At 35.3% G+C, this 26,660-nt stretch overlaps 1 protein-coding gene across 5 annotated transcripts in view; it reads left to right on the top strand.

Moving 5' to 3' along the window:
- Positions 1–26,660, top strand: part of CNKSR2 (connector enhancer of kinase suppressor of Ras 2) — a 283,532-nt gene that overhangs the window by 96,543 nt on the left and 160,329 nt on the right. For all 5 annotated transcript variants that reach the window (XM_018043877.1, XM_018043876.1, XM_018043878.1 and 2 more), the window contains exon 5: positions 16,566–16,607. In XM_018043877.1, the coding sequence (XP_017899366.1) occupies positions 16,566–16,607 (42 nt within the window). The remainder of the gene's footprint in view (positions 1–16,565; positions 16,608–26,660) is intronic.

Here is a 26,660-nt window from a genome sequence, read left to right as displayed (position 1 = left end):
ATCCCTTTAAGGCCTGGAATATAACATTATAATCAGAATAGATATAAATTCTTGATGTTTAAAAAATGATTATTGATAGCTGCAAATTTTCTGAAGGCTCAGAATGAAAAGTAAATAAGTGATGAAATTATTACATGCTAATAAGAATATTGGACATAATTTAGTATCATCATTAATAATATCAGAAGAAATGGATGCTTGGTGCCATTAGTATACTAATCAAATTGTTTTAGGTAGTAAATAACAAGATACTATTTTTCAGACATCTGTTTTCTCTCTATTATATTTTAAAATTTATGTTATATATACACACAAAACCAATACAATATTGTAAAGTAATTAGCCTGCAATTAAAATAATTAAATTTAAATTTAAAAACCTAAAGAAATTCATGTCATATATATGTTGTGAGGCATAAAGATAAATACTCTTAAATTGGCCATTTAATAGCTATAACATTACCAATATTGTCTTAGTTATAATTGTGCTCTTCTCATTACCCTGCCTCGTCTAAGGGTGTTTATTATTTCTTTTTTTTTTTTTTTTTGTAATTTCATACAGTTTCTAAACATTTCATTTAGTTAAGCTTGACTTTGAGCTTTGTACAAATAGTATCACTTTGCATATTACTTTTTTATTTGATAGTGTATTCTGAACTAATTCATGTTTTGTTTAGTGACTGTAGTTCTTTCACTTTCAATACATATAATACTTAATTATATGTATATACTTCAGTGTTTATTCATTTTCCTGACCATGAATATTTAAATATATACTTACATTTAACTATGTATGTAGGAGGATAATTGCTGGATTATACAGTATACACATGCTCATCTTTAGAAATGTACCACATCCTTTTCTCAAAGTTTTATTGCTTATTTATGTAATATACTTTAATTGCCTTCCTATTTTCTGAATTACTACATTTTGTCATACTGTCATCTTATACAGTTCACCTTTCAAGAGGCTTTTAAAATATTCTCCCAAAGAAGATAGAACATTTAGCATTATTGCTCTATTATATATAAGGAAATAGAAAAAGGGATTACACGATTCTTAACCCTTTTAGGTGGCCAGGTTTTCAGAAGAGAATCCTTGATGTGCTCCCATTTGTAATCTACTGTGGTGATTCTTTTTAAAGAATCAAGCCAAATGTAATACTAATCCATTTAAGAAAAGATTTGCTGTAGGAGACTTGGTAACGGCAACTTTTCTGCTCTTTTGCACCTGAGTGTCTCCAGTGCCAGGCAAATAAATGTTGAAAAAATGAAAGGATTCATTTTCTCTTTAAAATTTCACCGAAAAAGGGGTTACAAGATTTTAAATGTAATCACTATAACTAGTTCTGAGGCTAATGAAAACCTGAGAAAGAACTAAACAAAATACTGGTTTCTTTTTTCAAAGTTGATAAAATCCAGATATGTCATGATTATTACAGATATAGTCCTTAATATGTTAAGACTGACTGTGGTGAACAGTATGGAGATTACTTAAAAATCTAGGAATAATACTACCATATGATCCCACAGCCCTACCACTGGGCATATACCCTGAGAAAACCATAATTCAAAAAGATACACGTACCCCAGTGTTCATAGCAGGACTGTTTACAATGGCCAGGACATGGAAGCAACCTATATGTCCATTGACAGATATATAAATATATATATATACTGGAATGTTACTCAGCCATATAAAGGAATGGATTTGAGTCAGTTGTAGTGAGGTGCATGAGCCTGTTAAACAGAGTGAAGTAAGTCAGAAAGAGAAAAGCAAATACAGTGTATTAATGCATATATATGGAATCTAGAGAAATAGTACTGATGAACCTATTTATATGGCAGGAATAGAGGTACAGACATAGAGAACAGGCTTGTGGCCACGATGGGGGAAGGAGAGGGTGGGACGAATTGAGAAAGTAGCATTGAAACATATACATTACCATGTGTAAAATAGATAGCTAGTGGGAAGTCGCTATATAACACAGGGAGCTTAGCTGGTGTTCTGTGACAGCCTACAGGGGTGGGATGGGAGTGGGGGTGGGAGGAAGGTTTAAGAGGGAGGTATGCTTAGGGCTGGCCTACGGAGGTATGCATATGTATGTTTATGGCTGATTCACATCATTGTACGGCTGAAACCGACGTAGCATTGTAAAGCAATTATCCGATTAAAAATAAATTAAAGAATATTTTGAGGCTGCTTCTGTTTCTTCTCCTTTTAATGCTTGTAACTTCAGGGAGATGAGTTGGGTGGGGGCAGGACAGGAACAGTGTTAATGGCACTTGTCTCCTTGTGAAACTGGGAATAAGCTGGTGAATTAAAAATTATAGTGGATAGGAATCAGAAACTTGGAGGGGAGGGTTGGTTTGGAAGCTAAAAAAAGTTCCTATTACTGCTGTCCATTCTGCTTCCCACCCTCCCCAAATAAATCCATGTATACATTTCCGAGTATCATTTAGAATGCTTTTGTAGCTTAAAAATTCCATTTTTTGATCTGATAGCAAATTTGAAAACCTGAGCCATAAAAGAATATAGAACGTGATATTATTGGACTCTGCACTGTCAAAGCAGTAGTTATCAAAGTATCTAAAGGGAAAAATCAAAAGGTTTGATTAGGTAAATTATTGGTTCTGATTCTGTAAATATTTTGTTGTGTATCTTGCTCTTATTTAAGTGCTGTCTGCAAAGTTTTTAAATCCTTTTGAAATGTCTACCCTAGCACTAAGTGGCAGTTATTAATACTATAATTATTAATTTCCCTTTTAATGTTTCACTGTTTCCCACAGCCCTCCATACCCAACTAAATATCTCACTAGGCTTCCTGGTTCTTCCCATTTAAACTATCTGCATGAATACTTTCCTGTCCTATCTCCCTACATGCTTTTTAAAATTGAAATGTATTCTGCCCTTGGCTCTTCAGTTCACCTTTATAACCCCTCCCTCAAGCCATGTCATCTGGATAAATCCTATATCTTATGACAAAATTATTAGCAAGAAAAAAGGGCTATATAAAGTATAATAGACAGGCAATGGTATTATTTCTATTTTGAGGTTGGCAAAATGCTTTTAGAACTTAGCAGATTTATCCCTCACAATAATCAGGTCAAATAGGTAGACTATATATCATTATCTCAATTTTGTAAATGGATAAATGGAATTTTAGAGAGGGGCAGTGACATGGTCAGTTAGTGACATGACCAAGACTTAGGTCCAGCTGCTTTGACATGGTTTGTAATACTTCCTGCTCATTGTTTCTCAAGTTTGGCTTCACCTTGGAATGGAGTAAAAGGCTTTTTGTTTAAAAACACAGATATTGGGTCCCATCCAAGATCTATTAAATTGGACTCTCTTGGTAGGGTTGTAATCAGTTTTTTTTTTAAATGATACCTCAGTTGATTCTAACATAGAGCCAAAGTTGATAACCACTGTGATGTAGTCACACTGCTTTAATGAGATGAACGTGAGGTAGGAAGAAAATGTATGTGATCAAGAACAGTGCTTCCCAATGGTTGGTCCAAGGACTATGATTCACCCAGGGAAGCTTGTTAAAAATGTAGATTTCTTGCACTTCACTACGGTATGAATGGTTGAGAACAATGGATCAGGAGGTCCAACTATTTATAGGTGATATCAGCCCAGAGCCCACACTTTTATAAAACAGGCTGAAGTTTTGAATATACAACTGTTGCTATTAGTTCATAGTTTATTTGGGTCATAAATGCATTTCCAAAAGGATTAGACTTGTTCTTCAAAACATCAGATATATATGTTATTAACAAAAATGGTCGTTGTGCATTCATAATAGTGGGAGAACCCATGCTAGAAACTAATGTGGTATCAACAGACAGAGGTAGAAACTAGACTTACTAAAACAAGAAGGAATAGTAATATTTTAGCATTTTTATAAACCATATTATGCCTTATTTGGATTATATAGTTGAATCATTACACAAAATCTGTGATGCAGATTTCATACCTACCTTAGATGAAAGCAAGAAATCAAAGAAAATATAGAACTGCTCTTTTTATTTTTTTTATTTTTTATATAAATTTATTTATTTTAATTCGAGGTTAATTACTTACAAAAGGCACTGGTTTTCTGAGATATTTTGCCTAACTGCTGATGTAGTTTTTAATAACCATGGCCTCTTGAGTTGGGTCAGAATAACCACTGATGTTAGATAGGTAATTCATAAAAAGTTAGACCCTGACACAAGTAAAATAATGGATTGAAATTGTAATCAACAGGGACAGGTTGAAGAACCGGTCAGAATTAAGTAATTAGGACAAGTGAGCATAAATCAAACTGAAAAAAAATGAGGTAAAAATTCTCTAAAGTACAAGATGGGAAAAGACTAGATTTGCATGAAGGCAGTAGAACGTAATCTGAGGTTAATTGTGAGTTACATTCTGTGAGGAGTGACATAGCACCTCATATTTCCTGAAATGAAGAAGTACAACCTGTAAAATTGATGAAATAGTTATTGCATTAAACTCTGTGCTGGTTAGGTCTTCATTTGAGTGAGTGTTCTGTTTTTTTCCCCTTTTTATTTGATGGAGGATTTTATCAGTCAAGATAAGGTTGATTATGCTGTGGTAACAACCTGAAAATGTTAGTGGCTTTTAATAATGCTCATGTCCAGTGCTCATGTTCCATGTCCAGTGCTCATGTTCCATGTCCATCCTGGGTTGCTTTAGCTCTTCTCCACATCCTCTTCATTTCACAGCTCAGACTAGCCTCTTCTTGAATACTGCTTGCACAGGGAAAAGAGAGCCTGGTGAACTATGAACTGGTACTTAAAGTTTCTGCATGGAAATAAGACATAGCACTTCAACTCACATTTTGTTGAACAAAATAAACCATAGGTCCGTGGCCAACATTGGTGGCTCCAGGAAATTTACTTTTCCCTTAAGAAAAGAAAGTATATATTTAGAAATTATAATACAAATCTGCTACAGTATTGAACCTATGAAGAATTTCAGTATAGCATTTACTAGAATTTTAAGGACAACAATGTTTGTTTGAATATAAGGAAAGAGGCAATAAAACTAGGTGCTAAAATTTTGAATATCAAGAAAACAGCTTGGTAAAGGTTGAATTTGAAGAATTTCTTCTTTTCCCTCAATGCATGTGTATGCATGTTTGTATGCATGTGTGTGTTTCTTGGTATTTGAAGTATAGTCTACTGGAATATAGGGTGGGAAGTTTGGTGGGAAGGGGAGACTTTGGTGAGAGGGGGAGACTTTTTAAATTTTTCAAAGCAAAAAATTCTACCCGATAATCTCTCAGTGTTATGACTAGGAAATGCCAAATGGATACTGATTCCATGTAATGTCTATTTTGAGGGTGTACAATGTTCAGCCTAGGCATAAGCTAGTATTATTACTTGAACAATTTAGTATTTGTTATGATTTAAATATCATCATCATTGATCTAAAAATATTTACTGAATGCTTGGGTAGATGTCACTTTTTCAAATGTTGGACATAGTTACTAAAAGAAAAGGTTCCATTTTGTCTCTGAAAGGGCAATCTAAGCAGGTAAATAGGGCAAAGATGCATGAGCTTAAGGAATTTTTTAAACTAATACTTAGAATTTGTTCACTTATATTATAACTTCCATTTATTTTCTGGCAGTCAGATGTATGGTCTTGAATTAAAGAATTAATGTTTAATTGATATCTTTATTTCCAGTGGGGTGTGGTATTAATCTGTGCTTGAACTCTTCAGTTGGATTTATCACAAGGGAAAAATTCTCTCCCAATTTTAGACGCTATAGATTTCTTTCCATTCTCTAGGCAAGAATACCAGAATGGGTTACCATGCCCTCCCCCAAGGGGTTTTCCCAACCCAGAGATTGAACCCAAGTCTTGCATAGCATCTGGTCCCATCACTTCATGGGAAATAGATGGGGAAACAGTGTCAGACTTTATTTTTTGGAGCGTCAAAATCACTGCAGATGGTGATTGCAGCCATGAAATTAAAAGGCGCTTACTCCTTGGAAGGAAAGTTATGACCAGCCTAGATAGCATATTCAAAAGCAGAGATATTACTTTGCCAACAAAGGTCTGTCTAGTCAAGGCTATGGTTTTGTCAGTAGTCATGTATGGATGTGAGAGTTGGACTGTGAAGAAAGCTGAGTGCGGAAGAATTGATGCTTTTGAACTGTGGTGTTGGAGAAGACTCTTGAGAGTCCCTTGGACTGCAAGGAGATCCAACCAGTCCATTCGGAAGGAGATCAGCCCTGAGATTTCTTTGGAAGGACTGATGCTAAAGCTGAAACTCCCAATACTTTGGCCACCTCATGCAAAGAGTTGACTCATTGGAAAAGACCCTGATGCTGGGAGGGATTGGGGGAGGAGGAGAAGGGGACAACAGAGGATGAGATGGTTGGATGGCATCACCGACTTGATGCATATGAGTTTGAGTGGACTCTGGGAGTTGGTGATGGACAGAGAGGCCTGGCGTGCTGCGATTCATGGGGTTGCAAAGGGTCAGACACCACTGAGCGACTGAACTGAACTTGCTCATTGCGGACGGATTCTTTACCGTCTGAGTCACCAGGAAAGCCCAAGAAGACTGGAGTGGGTAGCTTATCCCTTCTCCAGCAGATCTTCCCTACCCAGGAATTGAACCAGGGTCTACCTGCACTACAAGCAGATTCTTTACCAGCTGAGCTACCATGAAGCCCTTGTGATATATTAGATGGTCATTATAGTAAGTAACTTGAACATGTGGAAGCTAAGGAGACTTATTATTACAATGAAATTTTAGCTTCATTGAATAAATATAAAATTCTTGATATCTTTTACATAATGCTAATCTTTGTGCTAAGAAAGCCCCAATTATTTTTGTTGAAAATATCTGCTGAGATCATGCAAATTGAAGTCTAATACCAAATTCATATTTTAAATGATTTTAAAACTGTGAAACTCAGTCTTTTTGTACAAAATAGGAGTGTGAAGACACTAAGTGTACTGTGCTAGTTTATTTAGCAATTAGTTTTGTTTTTAACATATGACTTTAAAGTTTTGTTTTTATACCTAAGCTATAAAACCAATGTTAAATACTTACTATGGAATATGAAAATAGAGACTCAATAGAATAAAATAATCATAACTGATGAATTCACATTTATAGCATATACAGAGCCTCTGGAGATATTAAAGAGAGAGTGCAGTTGAATATAGGGTTCCTTTTTTGAAAATATTGACAGTCTAATGGGAAAGACCAAAAATTAAGATCACTGATAGAAACATAAAATGCATACAGTTAGAGTTATCTGATTGGCCTTTCAGGACCATTTTGGATTTGTTGGATTTGCCTTGATGGTTTTTGGATTTGTTGGAGAGCCACTTAGATGCTGAAAAAAACTCACTTCTGCTTATACCTCCAAGTCTGTATATGCTAAAAAATTAGTTTCCACATTCATCCAACTGTTGGAACATTAGTCTTTCATTGTCAAGTAAAAGATGAGTGATTAGAGTCAAGTGTGGTTTCATTTTAGATGAACTCCTGTGGGAGAACTGGAACAGAACTTTGGAGAGGAATATGATCCAAGATACAGAAGAATATAATTTTGTTCACCAACAGAAAGACTAAGATGGTCTCTAAGGTCATGCCCACCCACATTCTCCTCCTATTCTTGGTTTATTGCATTTTTTGTTATAACTCATAACCATATTTAACCTAATGAAAACCTTAGCCAATTTTTAAAATGGGTCATTTTAAAATTTCAGTAGATCCCATCCTTCATGAACATTCTTCTCATTTCTGAAATAACATCAGGAAGACTAACAAGTTTGTGATCATTGAGTCAGTCACAATGGTGAAGGGACTGCCAAGGAAGTAATTGTTGGGTTATTATACTTCTGCCTTGTTTGCCAAGGACATTTATCTGAAATGAGAATTAAACTATGGCATTTTGATAACATATTCAGGAAGGATGTTAATGCCTGTCCATTCACTGTGGACATTCTTCTTTTCACTTGAAGTACTCAGTCAGTTTCAGTCTCTGATGAACCTAATTTAGTTTGAACTTTTATCTTTCATCCATTGCAAATCATTTATCATTGGCACTGCTTTCTCTGTGCCCACAAAACTATGTGATGGGTACTTCAAATTCATTTTTCATGCTCTTCTGTATTTTGTCTTACAGAGAGAATTGGTGTTATTGTACTGTGGGCTACTGTAGATGTCGTAGTAGACTGGACTCTGCCCTTTGCTGAAGGGGAAAAAATGAAGGATCTGGTTAATGACTGGGAATTAAATCCCTTCATGTTTTCTTCCCAGATATTGCTTTTTCTGTTTTTTTTTGTTTCTTGGTAAATGGCTTTTCCAGGCTTCTCTGGTGGCTCAGCGGTAAAGAGTTCACCTGCCAATGCAGGAGATGCAGGTTTGATCCTAGGGTCAGAAATATCCCCTTTAGAAGGAAATGACAACACATTCCAGTATTCTTCTCTGGGAAATCCCATGGACAGAGGAGCCTGATGGGCCACAATCCATGGGATCACAAAGAGTCTGGCATGTCTTAGCAACTAAACAACAAATGGCTATTCCAGCTGTTGGATGGACTAAGTACATTTCTCTAGACTTGTGCTGCTGTCTACTATGGTAACCACTAGCTGCATTTGGCAGGTGTTTTTTTGGCCACATTGTGTGGCTTGCAGGATCTTAGTTCCACTACCAGGGATTGAACCCAGGCCAAAGCAGTGAAAGGATGGAAACCTAACCACTGGACAACCTGGGTATTCCCTGAATGTGGCCATTGAAATGCAAATTAATTAAAATTAAAGAAAATTACATTTTCAGTTCCTCATTCGCACTGAAGGCATTTAAAGTGCTTAATAGCCACACATGTTTAATGACTTGAATTAGCACAGACATACACTATTTTAATGTAACTCTGTTATCACTATAACTTTTATTAGATGTCTCTGTAACACTTTCTCCAGTTACTCCTGACCACATAACTAACTTCCTCCATCTCTTTTTTTTAATTAATTTATTTGTTATTGAAGGATAATTGCTTTACAGAATTTTGTTGTTTTCTGTCAAAACTCAACATGAATTAGCCAAAAAATATGGAACGCTTCACAAATTTGCATGTCATCTTTGCTCAGGGGCCATGCTAATCTCTGTATTGTTCCAATTTTAGTATATGTGCTGCCGAAGCAAGCACCATCTGACTCCTTAACATTATCTGATCTTGTCCATAGCTGTCTTCTCACTACACGTATTCTTTGTTGATGAATCATTGTTGTTTCATTTTTCTTATACCTTTAACTCTCTCTTTAATGTAAATATTTCCCAGCTTGGATTCTATTCTAGATCCAATTCAGCTTTTTTTTTAGCTACTGGCTGAGCAGCTTTGTATAGGACTGGCCAAAAAGTTTGTTTGGGTTTCCGTAAGTTGTTTTTCTGTAAGATGTTACATAACATCTTACATAAAAACCCAAATGAACTTTTGGCCAGCCCAATACATGGCTTCTCTCTCAGCCACTTCTAATTTTACATGTCCAAAATAGAATTATTTTATTTTCTCTAAATTCTCTCCTATCATCTCTACAGTGTTATTCATCCAATTGCTTAGACTTGAACCCCAGGGTAATGTTTAACTCCCCCCCCCATTATTCTCTATACCTATCAATTAATTACCAAGTTAGCTCATTGCTGGCTACATGTATCTCATCTACCTTTTTACATCTCCCCTTCCGCCATCATCACCTCAGCTCAAGCCCTGATCACATATCATATCTTCTATTGAAAAAGTATTCCAACTGACCTCCTTGCATCCAGTTTTGCTCCCTTCCAAATCCATGACTACTTCTTCATCATTTTCATGAAACATACATTTGATCACAGTCTTCCCATACTCAAACATTTGTGAGCACTTCCTTTAGCAGAGTAATTTGCATATTTCACCTTCCCCAGAGATGAAATGTCTACTTGGTATATTTTGGAAGATAACACAACTTTGAAGAGATTCTTCCCTCTGAGACATGGCACCAAAGTTATTCTTGTAACTAAAGGAAAGGAACAAGAGGAAAAGAACTATGAGAAAAGAGAGATGTCTGTTTGAGTTGTTAAGCTAGACCAGATAATTTGAACTATAGTTTCATCCCACCACCCCCGTATTTTGTTAAAACACACACACACTCATGCTTACCATTCACATTGCTGTTTAATACCAACCATGGCACTAAGTGTAAGCTATCCTGACTTTAACCTCTTCCAAATAAGTCACAAGAAATTGTCAAGTGATTGAGTTAAGTCTTTGCTACCCCAATGGAAAATGAAAGTCACTCAATGTGTCTGACTCTTTGTGACCCCATGGACTATACAGTCCATGAAATTCTCCAGGCCAGAATACTGGTATGGATAGCCTTTCCCTTCACTAGGGGATCTTCCCAACCCAGGGATTGAACCCAGGTCTCCCACATTGCAGGCAGTTTTTTTACCAGCTGAGCCACCAGGGAAGCCCAAGAATACTGGAGTGGGTAGCCTATCCCTTCTCCAGCAGATCTTCCTGACCCAGAAATCAAACCAGGGTCTCCAGCATTGCAGGCAGATTCTTTACCAACTGAGGTACCAGGGAAGAGGGAGGTTCAAAATAGATTGCTTTATAAAAATAAAGCTTTTATTCCCTTTAAAACAACAAAATTCCCCCAGCCTATCATTGGTAACTCTCCACAATATGACTCTTTATTTTCTAGACTTACTTTCTCATTTCACTCACCTCATGTATCTTAGGCTCTAGCCAAATTGGTTTCCTTATCCTGATAGTGTGCCTTGTTCAGTGTGTTCATGTAATTTGGCATGATCTTTCCCCCTGAACCCCCAATTTCCAGACTTAAAAGCTATTTAAGCTCAGTTAAAATACCATCTCCTTCAGATCATTCCAGAGTTAAGAAGTCAGAACTTATCTCCTTTTTTATAGGATCGCCTATTAGCATTTATCTTGTTTACCTTGTATTATTATTTGAATAGTTTCACCTACTTCTTTAGAAAATAATGAAATAATGATGGCCAAGGATCAAGTTTAATTTATCTTTGATCACCTAATAGTGCCTTATAGTGAATTGCATTTAGAAGATGCCAAAAAAAAAAAAATTCTGGTGAATGGTATTGTGACTTGGGGCTTCCCTCATGGCTCAGTGGTAAAGAATCCGACTGCCAATGCAGGAGGCATGGGTCAGGAAGATCCCCTGGAGGAGGAAATGTATTCTTGCCTGGGAAATCCCATGGAGAGAGGAACCTGGCAGGCTACAGTCCATGGAGTAGCAAGAGTCAGACACGACTTAGCGACTAAGCAACAACATTGTGACTTGAGTGAGTGGATGATTGAGTAAGAGTATAACACTAACTTATTACATGAATTAATCAGTGAAGCAACATAGTGTAGAAATTTTGATACCTTGAAAATAGAATATGTGAGGTACTTGTATGTAAATACCCTTATCAAAGGTTTGCCTGCCTGGCTTATTTAAATATTAGTTGAAAGCAAAGCAATTAATGACCTATGTACTGTTCTTGTGACTATCTATAATACACAGTTGATGAGATGTATTATCTGTACTGAACATTCTAATCCCCAAGTGACAAAGTATTTAGCATTTATGGTAAAATACAGGATAGAAATTTTTTATGTATTCTGCTCAGTTTAGCAGTTGGATCATGGTTTCACTAAAAGGATAACTGGATTATGATTCTGTGGGGTGATCTTACTTTCCTAAGGAAAAAAGTGATCAAAATTGAAGAAACACTCCTCATTTTATAAATATTGTCTTATTAAGAATTTGATGCATTTAAATGTGCATCACGTCATTTGAAAAAGTGTTATACATAAAAAGGAAAAGAAATTCAAGTGTTACAGCTACTAAAGAGAATTCCTGGGAGTGTATAGTGGTACAGCTCTAAATCCAATTTTAAAAATCTAAATTTAATCCTAACCTAAAAATAACTAGAACGTCAGAGGTGTACCTTTCCATAGTGTGCATAAGTTCAGAAAATGGAGATATCTTCATATCTAGTGCAATTTTATTTTTAAAACTTGGGGTATGATCTTTTAGGACAGGATTTGGCCTTAAGTGTTAATAAAACTCCCACTTCAGAAGCAAATATTTTAAAATCACATTTGATGGAAATAAAATGACTTACTGATGAGATGAATCCCCCCAAAGTACCTGCTGTATGTATGCCATGTGTGTGTGCTCAGTCATGTGCGACTCTTTGTGACCCCGTGGACTGTAGCCCACTAGGCTCCTCTGTCCATGGGATTCTCCAGGCAAGAATACTGGAGTGGGTTGCCATTTCCTCCTCCAGGGGATCTTCCTGACCCAGGTATTGATTCTGTGTCTTTTGTATCTCCTACATCGGCAGGCCAGTTCTTTACCATAGCACCACTTGGGATGCCTCATAGCACAACACAGTGGTTTTGTTGAATTTTATTAAGAAATATATTAATATTTTAAATTTTTAACTAATTGACCTTTTATATGTTGATGTGTGTGATTTTTGTGGCATTCATAGTCCTAAAGTTATTAAAATATAAAACTTCTTGAATACTGTAGAGTTTTACATATTGTAACTTATTTAGATGAATGCCTATCTTCTTAAACTGTGCTTCTCTAAGCCATGTTTTATTCATCTTTATATTCTTAAAACAGATGATTAATATTTGCTGAATCAAGAGCTATACAGATAAATAGCTGTATACATCTATCATACATTATCCAATTAGTTTAATATGTTCAATATTATTAAACTGCATTATAGTTATCCTCTTAGATACTCAAACTGCTCCATCTCTGCCCAGGGAGAATCCTCTTCATATTGACTTCTGAATCCTACTGACACAGTCCTTGTAATCTTTAATAGCTTCTTTCTATTTTGTGTCATAATATAATTCATGCTCCTCTTGTACAATTCCTATCCCAGTTTGGTATTAGCCATTTTCCAAGAAAGCCTGTGAAATGGTATTTGAATACCACCAATTGTGGAGGGTTCATTTACTACTAAATTGGTCATTGTTTCTATGCTTTTTCAGTGGACAGAGCTAAGAGAAACATACATACATATATACATACATAATACATCAAGAGACTCTTTTAAGGTTTTTACTGATCTTCTTGTGTATGTGTCTTGCTTTCTCCTGTGCTAAAATTACTTACCAGTGTCACCAAGAGTGATAAAATGTTCAAATCAGTTCAGTTGTTCAGTTCAGTCGCTCAATCCTGTCTGACTCCTTGCAACCCCATGAACTACAGCACACCAGGCCTCCCTGTCCATCACCAACTCCTGGAGCCTACCCAAACTCATGTCCATTGAGTCGGTGATGCCATCCAACCATCTCATCTACTGTTGTCCCCTTCTCCTCCTGCCCTCAATCTTTCCCAGCATCAGGGTCTTTACAAATGAGTCAGCTCTTCACATCAGGGGGCTAAAGAATTGGAGTTTCAGCTTCAGCATCAGTCCTTCCAATGAATACCCAGGACTGATCTCCTTTAGGATGGACTGGTTGGATCTCCTTGCAGTCCAAGGGACTCTCAAGAGTCTTCTCCAATACCATAGTTCATAAACATCAATTTTTCGGCACTCAGTTTTCTTTATAGTCCAACTCTCACATCCATATATGACGACTGGAAAAACCATAGCCTTGACTAGATAGACCTTTGTTGGCAAAGTAATGTCTCTGCTTTTTAATATGTTGTATGGGTTAGTCATAGCTTTTCTTCCAAGGAGTAAGCGTCTTTTAATTTCATGGCTGCAGTCACCATCTGCAGTGATTTTGGAGACCCCCAAAATAAAGTCAGCCACTGTTTCCACTGTTTCCCCATCCAATTGCCATGAAATGATGGGACCAGATGCCGTGATCTTAGTTTTCTGTGTGTTGAGCTTTAAGCCAACTTTTTCACTCTCCTCTTTCACTTTCATCAAGAGGCTCTTTAGTTCTTCTTCACTTTCTGCCATAAGGGTGGTGTCATCTGCATATCTGAGACTATGGATATTTCTCCCGGCAATCTTGATTCCAGCTTGTGCTTCCTCCAGCCCAGCATTTCTCATGATGTACTCTGCATATAAGTTGAATAAGTAGAGTGACAATATACAGCCTTGACGTACTCCTTTTCCTATTTGGAACCAGTCTGTTGTTCCATGTCCAGTTCTAACTGTTGCTTTCTGACCTGCATACAGGTTTCTCAAGAGGCAGATCAGGTGGTCTGGTATTCCCATCTCTTTCAGAATTTTCCACAGTTTATTGTGATCCACACAGTCAAAGGCTTTGGCATAGTCAATAAAGCAGAAATGGATGTTTTTCTGGAACTCTCTTGCTTTTTCGATGATCCAGCAGGTTTTGGCAATTTGATCTCTGGTTCCTCTGCCTTTTCTAAAACCAGCTTGAATATCTGGAAGTTCACAGTTCACGAATTTTGAGCATTACTTTACTGGCATGTGAGATGAGTGTAATTGTGCAGTAGTTTGAACATTCTTTGTCATTTCCTTTCTTTGGGATTGGAATGAAAACTGACCTTTTCCAGTCCTGTGGCCACTGCTGAGTTTTCCAAATTTGCTGACATACTGAGTGCAGCACTTTCACAGCATCATCTTTTAGGATTTGAAACAGCTCAACTGGAATTCCATCACCTGCACTAGCTTTGTTCATAGTGATGCTTCCTAAGCCCCACTTGACTACTGTCATGTAATTGTTCACTTGCTTTATCCTGTAAGACACACATAGCAGTTTCAATAACTTACATAGTTAGTTTCAGTAACAAACTAACAACACTACTACCAACAATGTGGTTACTGAAAATAGTATAAGTGAAAATAGTAAAAATCGCTCAGTCGTGTCCAACTCTTTGCAACCCCATGGGCTATACTGCCCAAGCCTGGAAATAGTATAAGATTTTCTTTAACAATTCTTTTTTTATATCATACTAGGGATGTACAAATAAAGTATATTGTTAAGAACCTTGAAATAGTTATTCTCTGTGTGATTATTCTCTCACAACAGAATATACATTTAAATCATATTTACTTTTTTCCTTGATAAGAATCCTTTTGAATTGTGAACATTTAATCCATATTGATTCTAGGAAGATAGGTAATTAATGAAACTTGCATCCATTACAGCTGAAGCTAGCTATAGAGGCAGCATGGGGAAACTGGGCAACTTCCCAGCTTTTCCCAAGTTATCTCTTCCCCGTGTAATTGTGTTTGAAGTTAATTCTGTAAAATTGGACTCTTCCAAATTCAGATGTAAGTACACAAGCACTTTCCAAATATAAATGTTTTATCTACACCTTGCCTCCTCTGTACACATAATTCATTCATACTTAATGAAGAATTGACTTTATATGATTATATAGACATAGATGTGATTGTTTGTAACAGACCTTTCCTTTGGCACAGGAGCCCTTCTGAATGGCAAGACCCAGTCCTTAAGTATTTCTATTAGTTTGTGAAATGAATTAGACCAAATTTAATGTTAAAAAAATTAGCCCCCAAAAGAATATGTGCTTCTTCTGGCAAGATATTGTGGTGAAATGGTGTTACCAAAAGCTATGTTGAACAAGATTCCTTTTTGTCATAATTAAATTCAGGGGGAAAAGTGAAATGGATTCTCATTCCTTGAAATATGCAATACTTTAGAATATATATATTTTTTCAAAATTATCTAGCCAAATAATAATCAGTTAACCTTATATCTTGAGGTAAAAGTTATTCATTTAAAATTCTTAAATCATGCAGAGCACAGTAATTCATAGTTAAAATGTACTCATCATTTACTGTATGTCAGATAGTGCTGAGCCATTTATTTCATTTCCTCATTTGATTCTCACACATTGCTATTGGTTTACTGCTATTATCATGCAGTAAATTTTATAAATTCCTTGAGTAAACTGTACCATAGAAACACAGAGTTTCTAAGCAATGATCACTTTGCTGTATTACTGTTTATCATAAGTCTAGCAATTGCAGCTAAAAAGACAATGGAGAATTTTTTTAAATAATTTTTTGTAATTTCAGAGACAAATTGAGGGAAGAACTATAAACTTAATATTCATTGGTAGCATACATTAATTTTAATTGCATAATACAAATGTTTAATATATTTTTGAGATTGTTTATATGACTATTGAAATTAATGTTAATATTTTTCTTAATGTTCCAATATATAATAAATAAGTATTTGAAATGTTGGACATATTTCAGCAAAATACATTTATTACATGTATAAGTTTAGACAAGAAATGATTATAGTAATTTTTCCATTAGTTGCTTTTACATCTATTTAATGTATATTGTCCTTTATTATGTGTGTTTAAAGTTAGTAAAATTAGAAAACACAGTTAAACAAAAATTAAAATAACCCTATAACTGACCATCAGAGCAAATCAGTGTGAATGTTTTAGTATACAGTATTCCAGGCATTTTCCCATACTAACTGCTGTTTTTGCTTGAGTTTCAAGACTTTTTCAAATTGTAGTACAGTTCCTAAGAAAGTGTTTTAGAAGGAATGTTTAATTTTTTTTAATTAATGTATGTGTTTCTTTTTTCAGGATTGTACTGTCTATGAAACAGAGAATAAAATTCTTCATGTGGTAAGTATACTTGGATTTATTTTCACCTTTGTTGCAAAGTATGTATTCCTTTGCTTAACTAGTTATTAAGTAAAAAGCTACAGCCTGTGAAATAGTGAGCCCTGGATATTTTATAGGGAAAGTACAAAAGAATCAAAACATAATAAGTTGTATTAGTTATAATCATTCTTTTTTAACTTAATAGAAAAATATTATACAGTGGTTTAAGACTATAGTATGTAGCAAGGTTAAAATGCCATAAAATAAAGAATCTAGAGAAAAGGAAATTTGAAATAAGAATTTTTCACTCTTGATCTGTGACAAAAGGAGATCAGAGAAAAATGTTTGGTTTTATAATAGAGATGATCCACCTCTGTTGTCATTTGGATGAAATACTTCATAAAATGATCAAACTGCCTTTACTCTGATTCTGTATTCACCAACCTTCTAAATTTTAATTTGGCCATATTTATTGAATCAGCTAATGACTTTGCATGTGTTTTATCTTATTACTAAAAATGTTGAGTATGAGTACATTATACTTGGTAAAAAGGCATCTTAACGAAGTCTGCTGTTTTTCTTTGTAAATCCATTTCTTGGTTGATGCTCATCTGCCCTAATAACTTCACCTCTATTAGAAATGAGTGACAACATAAATAACATTGAAGAAGTTTAGAAATGAATGTAGTATAATATTTACTTTGATTATTTTCCATTTCAGCTAGTGAGAATTTAAAGATTTTGTCTGATAATGATTGGGGCTTCCCAGGTAGTAGTAGTAGTGTTAGTTGCTCAGTCCTGCCCGACTTTTTGCAGCCCCATTGACTGTAGCCTGCCAGGCCCTTCTGTCCATGGAATTCCCCAGATAAGGATACTGGAGTGGATAGCCATTCCCTTCTCCAGGGAATCTTCCCCACCCAGGGATCCAACCCAGGTGTCACAGTGGTAAAGAATCCACCTGCCAATGCAGGAGACACAAGAGACGTGGGTTCGATCCCTGGTTTGGGAAGATTTCCTGAGGTAGGAAATGGCAACTCACTTCAGTATTCTTACCTGGAAAGTCCCATGGACACAGCTGAGTGACTGAGAATGTATGCTGATAATGTTTGAGACAGAGATTGGCATTAACCAATCAATTCACCTCAGAAAGCACTTGTATTTTCATGTTACTATTCTACCTCCTGTCTTGGCCTTTTTATGCAAGAATGGCCCAGCCTTCACTAGAAGGTTGTATACTTGTATATTGCTTTTTTCACAGTAAGAATTATTTTTTTTAAGAAAATAACAAAATGTGTAGTGTACCACTTGGTATATGATGCTGGAATACTTTATTTTTATCTTTTTTTTTTGTTGTTGACACAAAGTTAACTTTACAATGGAATACTTTCTTTAAAATTTCAGAGAAGTCTCTTTCTGAGTTTCCTGTAATATAGAAGGACATCAAACATTTCTCACTCTTTTGGAGACTGAGCAATCCAGGATCAGGGTACCAGCAGATTTAGTATCTAGTGAGGGTCTGTTTCCTGATTCATAGAGGATCCTCTTATAGTGGTAGAGGCAAGGGAATTCTCTGGAGTTTCTTTCGTAAGGACTCTAATCCCATTCAGGAGGGCTCTAAACCAATGATCTAATTACCTCTCAAAGCCTCCACATCTAGATACCATCATATTGGGGGTTAGGTTTCAGTACATGAATTTGGGAGGAATACGTACTTTAAGTCTGTAACAGATGGTGAGGAATAAAAAAGCATATGAGTTCTAATTACTGTTTTTAAATGAAAAATTTTAATGATAAATCAAAAAATAATACAAATATCATTGAACTTATGTTTTAAAGAGACAAGCTCTGTTATTTCTAAATTAAACCACAAAGACTGCCATTACTTTCCAGTGGCAGTTATCCTCAGAAAATAAGGATTTCCTGTAGAACTAATGAAATACAAATTTTCATCTGTAGATTCGTAAACATGAACACACAAATTTATATAGTAGCACACTAAAAATATCCAAATGGTACTTAGAATCTGATGTAATGAGAATGGACATACCTTGCTGCTAGGCATGTAAGTTCATAAAACCTTTTTTAGTTAATTTTAAGACTCAAAAACATTATTACTAACATTTATATAGTGTTTAAAATATGCCTCAGGCACTATTTTAAATGCTCTGTATAAACTAACTCCTTTAATCCTCATAGCAACCTTATGAGGTGGTTATTATTAGTGTCATCTCTATTTTACAGTTGAGGAAACTGAAGCACTAAGAGGTTAGACAACTTTCCCCAAGTGACATAGTTGAAATGAATTTAAGACAGAATTTTAACTCAGGCATTCTGGCCCCAGAGTCTGTATTCCTATACAGAGTCTAGTCTAAAAATAAATTCTAAAACACAATAGCATTTTCTATGGAAAGTGTTTATAGCAGCATTATACGTAATAATGAAAAATGGGCAATAACAGGTTAATGCTTCAGTACACTATGGTGCATTCAAAGGATGAAATATTTATTCATACTATTTGAAGTTATATTTGTGAATATATGATTTATGAATAAATTTTCCTTAAATTTTATGAATATACCAAAAATATCTTTTGACAATATTCATGGAAAGATTCTAAATGATGTTAACTAAAATCCAGACTGAAAGCATTATAAACACAGAATAAATCACCATTGAAAATTGAAATAAAAATATTCTTTATTAATTTGAAATAGAAAATATTCTTTATTAATATTTGCTTATTTATTTGATAAAATAATAGCTGATTTTTGTTTTTTTTTCAAATGTCATCCCAAGTTCCTTCAGTTAGTGTTACTTTTATAATTAAGTAAGTATTTATTATATTTATAATCCTGATGGCCTTTAATGGATAATTTTATTATCTGTGTTGTGAGATTGTCAAAAGTGTTTTGGACAACCCTTCGCCTAGATTTCCTATTCACCTTTTTATCCTTAAAATTGGAGAGAGTTGTTTATATTTAAAATGATAAAGTAATAGACTCTGAAGACCAAAAAGCTGGATAGAAAAGAGCATTGGTTGGTTTCAGTGGTAGACAGAGCTATCTTTTATTCAGTGAGACTGAATAAAAGGAGATGGGACAGCTTGGATTTCCTTGGAATTTTGCCATTAAATATAGTGATATAGATAGCAGAGTGCAACCATAAAGGACAAAAGGAAATGCAGGTATTGGTGTACTATATATCTGAGTGATTGTCACCTGATGATAAAGAGTAATTTATTTCACCCCTCTTGATTTGATTTTTACCTCTCAGTGAGGCTTTGTCCCTAGGCACACATTTCCTGGCATGTTGGAGCCCATCTGTTTTTCCTCTGCACGAATCCTTGTTTCATACAGTAAGTCAGTTGCAGGGAATCTGGAAATCTCTTCAGTTTTGTGCCCTACTTTCTCCTCACTCCCACCTTTCACTATAATCTATAAAAACTGGAGAGTATTCCTGAGAAGCCATTTCAGACCTTGTCCTTTAGCAGACTTATTTTGCTTGTCACAGCTCTGCTTCTCTCCTTGGTGAGCTGGGAACACATGTCAGATTTGATAAACTCATGAAAATCCCAGGCCAGGCATTGATTGTTAGTCACATTGTTTAAGTCAGATTATACTGAGCTCAAATACACCTTTTACATTAACCAGAAGTGTGGTCTTATATATCGCACTTGCTTTGTACTAGCATTTTATTGCACCCATCTTTTTTATAAAGACGAGAGGAATAAATAAAGTAAATGCCTATTTATCATTTTAGTGTTAACACTATCTTTTCATTGTATAGTACTTTACAGTTTACAAGGCATTGTTATGAATGCTGTCTCTTCTCTCTCCTCTCTTTTCTCTCCAAGCTAATTTTTTTTCATTTCTTATTTAAGTTTGATCATGAATTAGGCTTATTTTGGCCTGTTAACTATTTGTTTTATTTCACAAATATTTCGTGCGTATTTTATTCCTTCCTTTAAATTTATGCATTGTTTACCCCTAAACTCCATTTGAAGTGATATTACTGTCCCTTCTCTGCTGTCTAGACTAGAAATGGCTAAAACTGAATAGAACCAACAGTTAGGTTAAGAGAAGAGCCTGGAGGAGAAAATTAAAAGCTCATTTTAGACTTTGCCCACCATCTATAGCATGTCATTTATCTAAGCATAGTTTCCTTCTAATCTCCCCAAACCTTGCAGATGTCAGTACTAGTGCAGCAGCATGCTCCATAATAAAATAAAAGTCATCGTATTAATATTTTATTTTTAGAGATTTCTTCAAAACAGTGACAGTCTAATGACTTTATAAAAATAGTTTTATATTGGGTCCCTGATGCTGTAAAATGGCAGCTTTCCCAATTATAGACTTCTCATAAATCTGTGATCCTGAGCCACTGAAAACTGAATGTTTTTGTATGGTTGACATTGTGGTTGTAACTGGAGCATTTAAACATACAATTTATGGTCAATCTCATTAAAACATGAATTCTAATACTGGTTTTGTAGATAGAAAGCATTAAGATGCTTCTTTATTTTGAAAGTTAATGTGACCCTTCCATTTTGGCCCACTTCACTATCTTTGTGGTCACCCTAAAAAAGCACATTAACTCTATTAATGAAATCGGCATTGATTTCTTGAGTGTTGTAGTAGATTATCTCCAGCTTTTGGCACTTTGGTGCTTTATAAATTATTTTAACTATAAAATTAAATTCTCCACAGCTGATGTCCCATATAGGAATGAAGAAATCTAGTTAGAATATGATGGAGTTAGAAGATATTATTAGTCTTTTATGGGGCAAAAAAAAAATGTGTATATACTAATGGGAGTGTGACCACACATAAAAAATTAAAATGATTTGTATTCAGTGTCTCTTTAGTTTGTCTTTATGATTTGGATACACAGTATGTAAGTTGGTATATTTATGGATGTTTTTGCTAACATCACATTTGCTGAATGCATTATGCATTGTAAAATGCTTTCATATTCAGATTGACTCTGAATGTACAATCCTCTCTATCAAAGAGTATTTGTTTCAGTTAAGTCAAGTGAGGCCAAATAATGTAGTAGAAAGAGCAGCAATTTGAGAGTTAAAAAGATTTTACGTCCTGACCCCATTCTGGCACTTACTAGTTATGAACAAACTAAATTAGCCTTTCAGATTAAGTTGGGGTAGTGGAGTGTTTGATTTCAAAGATCTAAATGCCGTAAATCTTTGGTGACTCACAAACTCAGTAAAAAACAATATGGCCACATAAAGAGATGATTGAAGGACTGTCTTAATCTAAGATCATTCTTTATGTGATCAAAGACACTATGTTTTTTTAAAAAAAACTATAGTTATTGTCACTGTAAATGTAAAGGTTTCTTCAAAAAGATAATTGAATCCATCTGGAGACAGAAATTACACGGTAGCTTAAACAAGGGAAGTTTAATCTAAATAATTATTAAACGGTGGTGGAAGAATACCGCTAAAGCATGCCCTAGGACTAAGACAGAGTACCCAAGGAAGGACAGCTTGTAAGTGGACACTGTTCCTCCACGCTGAGGGTCAGAGCTCGTTAGAACAATCACATTGCGGCTTCACCGCGTTGCCTAACCAGAGCTGGTCCAGACAAGCAGAAAACAACCTTCCAGGATACAGGCAAGTGATGCTCACAGAGGGAGTGGGAAGCTGCTGCTGTGAGTGTGACACTGACAGGGCTATAGCATGGTGGTCGGTGAGCCCACACTGAGGCTATGAGGTCACTGAGGGACTACATAGTCTGGGCATCATGGATGTCCCCTCACACTTCTGCTAATGGACTTTGTACCAGAAGCAAATAAAACAAAACACTGCACAAAGAAGAAAAGCTTCCCTCTCCTTTCCCTATCCCTCCAGCACCCTCTGCTGATACAAACTTAACATTGTCCTTACTGTAGAGCACAAAGGTCCTGCCTGTTCCTAGAGCAAACACTGAAGGGTGAATTTGGAGCTGAGAGCCCGTGAACTAATAACTGGTCCAATGTGATTAACTTTTCTCCATAAAATCACATATGGCAACTTTGAACTTCTCTACTAAAAGTAAAGACATTGGTCCCAGGTTTCTGCTATTTGTTCCCCATTTGTCCGTAAACTGTATATATAGTGCCTAGATTTTCCAGAAGCTCATCCAAGCATAATGAACTGTTTCACTCTTGCTATTTGACTCTGAAATAAAATGAAATCGTCTTCCTAATAACCTACATCTTGCTTGAACCACTGGTATTTCCAGACTCTTGTTAATCTTTAGCCTGGAAAGTAGTGTGCATTCTAATGAGTACCCCTCTCATCTGCCTGAGAACTCTCTATAAGCCTGTTGGCTCTACTTTCTGCTTCAGAGAGAGAAGGTAAATAGGATGGAGATTTTCCCAGATTCAGTTCTGGTTTCCATCTGACTGTTCCCCTATCAGAAAACAAAAGAGCAATGGAGGCTCATGTCCCACCTTTAAATTCAGACCAGGATGCCTCAGGAAAGTAGTTGTACTGATGCTGAAGCTGCTATACTTTGGCCACTTGATACAAAGGGCCAGCTCATTAGAAAAGACCCTGATACTGGAAAGATTGAGAGCAGGATGAGAAGTGGGCAACAGAGGATGAGATAATTGGATGGCATCAACAATTCAATGAATATGAGTTTGAGCAAACTCCAGGAGACAGTGGAGGACAAGGAAGCCTTGCATGCTGCAATTCATGGGGTTGCAAAGAATCGGACAGACCACTTAATGACTGAATAACAACAGGATGCCTCATGAAAGTAATTGGAAGTAAGTTGGAAGTATCATGGATCCACTTCTTGCTCATCAAAGTAGGTGTACATTTGGGACTGAGGTTTTCTCACTGGTTGGTACTGACCTCATCATTCTTTGATGATTATTATTTTAAAGTGTTATTCCTTCTCTGCCATCAGGAACACAAGGACAACATGGTTAATGTCAGTGATACTAAGAACAAGCCAAATACATCACCAGAAACACTGTCTCAGTTTGACAAATCCTTAAAAGTAGCAGTGACATTTAAATCATGTAACAGATACTCAGTGCTTTTTGAATGAATGAATGGCTTAATAAAACAGTGGTGGTGGTGATTTCTTTACATTTTGCCAATAGTTTTGTTGTGCTTTTCCCCCACCATCAGAGTCTGAAACCTAAAGGGATTGGAGAGTTTTCTAGGTCTTTTTGGAACAAAGTTCATATGACCTTTATTGTTTATTTGTAAATACAGTTGATTTCTGAAGCTCTTTGAGACTCTTAATCTTTGTTATATACAAATATAACTTTTATATTGGTTTAAAATAGAAATTTTATTCTATTGTATTAGTTTTTAAAGTTCAAAAAAGATTTCTCGAACAGTTCTTTTTACTCATATGAGTAAGAAATTCTTCCTATGTTGGGGAATGTGTCTGTATGCGAGACAGCAAAAGAAACACAGATGTATTAATACTTCTTAATATCAATTTAAATTAATTGTTCACTCATGTTTTAATTTTTATTCTATATTAGAGTATAGTTGATTTATGGGCCTCCCTTGTGGCTCAGCTGTAAAAGAATCCACCTGCAGTGTGGGATACCTAGAGAATTCCATCAACAGTATAGTCCATGGGGTTGCAAAGAATCGGACATGACTGAGCAACTTTCACTTCACTTCATAGTTGATTTACAATGTATTAATTTCAGGTGTATAGCAAAGTGATTCAGTTATACATATATCTATTCTTTTTCAGATTCTTTTCCTATTTAGGTTATTATAAAATATTGAGTAGAGTTCCCTGTGCTGTAGAGTAGGTTGGTGTGTGCTAAGTCACTTCGGTCGTATCCGACTCTTTGTGACCCTGTGGACTTTGTGACCTACCAGGCTCCTCTGTCCATCGGATTCTCCAAGCAAGAGTACTGGAGTGGTTTACCATTCCCTCCTCCAAGGGATCTTCCCGACCCAGGGATCAAAGCTGCATCTTTTAAGTCTCCTGCATTGACAGGCAGGATCTTTACCACTAGTGCCACCTGGGAAGCCCAAAGTAGGTTTAGGGAGCCATTGTAAGTGCACAGTTGCTAACTCAGCATAGATCTGGCAAGTACTATAAACACTGTATTTCTGAATGAAGCTTATATAATTTAGAGTTTTCACTATTTAATATTGGACTAAATTTGTACTATTTTATAAAAACAAAGCCTCTCGTTTACCAATTATATTGGAAATATACTAAATTGACAGTTACATTATTTATAATACTGCTGCTAAGTTGCTTCAGTCATGTCTGACTCTGTGTGACCCCATAGATGGCAGCCCACCAGGCTTCCCATCCCTGGGATTCTCCAGGCAAGAACACTGGAGTGGGGTGCCATTTCCTTCTCCGTAATAATACTGAGGTATAATAATATATAAACCAAACAAAATAAAAATATGCTCTGTCCTCTAGACTATTTTAGTTGAAATATTATTTATATATCAATAACTATTTTAATATGTATATATTATTTATCAAAACTAAATTTTTGTTAATGTTTTTCATATTATTGATAAGAAACCTGAATTATTTTTGCTGTCCTTAAATTGTAGCTTTCACATCATTTTTCCCATCTTAAAATACATATTCAACTGTTTATTGTTCCCTCATTTTATCTTAGTTTTACACTGTTGTCCCTTTTATATATGTGTATACCTGAAAGTAGAAATTTTCTTGTATAAATACTTTTGTTAAACTTCTGAACCTGAGGTTCTTTTCTATGTGAAATGAATTTCTTATTTTTAAATCTAAAGATAATTTCCATTCATTTCCTCCAGTATACTCAGAAGAATAACTATCCAGTATTCTACTTATTTAGAAAAGCATAAATAAAAATACTTTAAATAGCTTAATCATGTCTGGCTGAATGTGCTCCCAGGCTAAGAGGCTGACTTAAAACTTTTTACTTACTCCTTCCCTATTCACTGTTGTTTGCACTTAGAATGCTTTCTCCATTTCCTTTTAAAAATACTATAGTTTATTTCACATATTAATCTAAAAAGTGTCTGACAGGTTCAGTGATAATGAAAGAATGCTCATCAGAGATACTGAAATAATGCTTTGTTAGTGGTTAATATATTATTGTAAGATTGCTGTTTTTCGAATCTTCACAGTGGCTGAAACATTGCTTTTATGACTTTTTAAAAACCACTATTTTATTCTAAACGTGCTATGTTCAGATATTTTTTTCCCCTAAGAACTTTTAGATTTGGGTGAACCAGCCATACACTATATGCAAACCTATATAAAATATACTGTGTGTATAGGATAGAGGATGAAAAGGTCCTGTTTCTTCCTGAAAATATATTCTATGATTATATTATTTCAAATTTGAAGTTTGTATAAATAACTGGAGAGGAAAAAAATGCTAATACCATTAAATCCAGCCCATGACACTCTTCTGTTTTAAAAGTTTCTTAAATACTAGCTAACCATATCTGTTAATTGTTATTCAGTCACTAATCTTTTCTCACCATTTTGCATAGTATAAACAGAATCCAGAGGATCAGTTATAATACTTATTGCCATTTTATGTTTCCTTTATACTAAAGACATATTTTACTAGGCTTTAATTTAAAATTTCAAAAATTGTTTCCATTTTTAAAACTAAAGATAAATAGAATTTAAAATTCTTTGATATAAATATTGCAAAAATAGTGAAAGAATCTCCTTTATGCAAGTGGCTACAGTTATCTTCTAACTAGAATAGAGTTGTCTTTTTTGTTGCTAAAATTGCAAGTTTTCCTGGAGAGCTGCTTCTTTCATACTCCCAAGTCTACTAGTTCTTATCTAAACTGCATTATAAATTGCAAGAACACTTGTAGGCACACCTTACATTTCATTATACTATGTAGTTTAAACATGTTATATAACGTCCCTTTAATACTAACATAGATTTTAAACAATAAAAAATTAAACTGATCAACAAGTGGAGATTTAAGGATTGAAGAGATGGTAAGCATAATGATTAAGAAGTCAGATTGTTTTGTTGCCAAGACAGTGACTTTATTTAGCCTTGCTTTCTCATCTGCTGCTGCTGCTGCTGCTAAGTCACTTCAGTTGTGTC

Source organism: Capra hircus (assembly GCF_001704415.2).
Source record: "Capra hircus breed San Clemente chromosome X unlocalized genomic scaffold, ASM170441v1, whole genome shotgun sequence".
NCBI classification, from domain to species: domain Eukaryota; kingdom Metazoa; phylum Chordata; class Mammalia; order Artiodactyla; family Bovidae; genus Capra; species Capra hircus.
The sequence above is the reverse complement of the archived record's forward strand: the minus strand, read 5'-3'. Positions and strand labels throughout refer to the sequence as shown.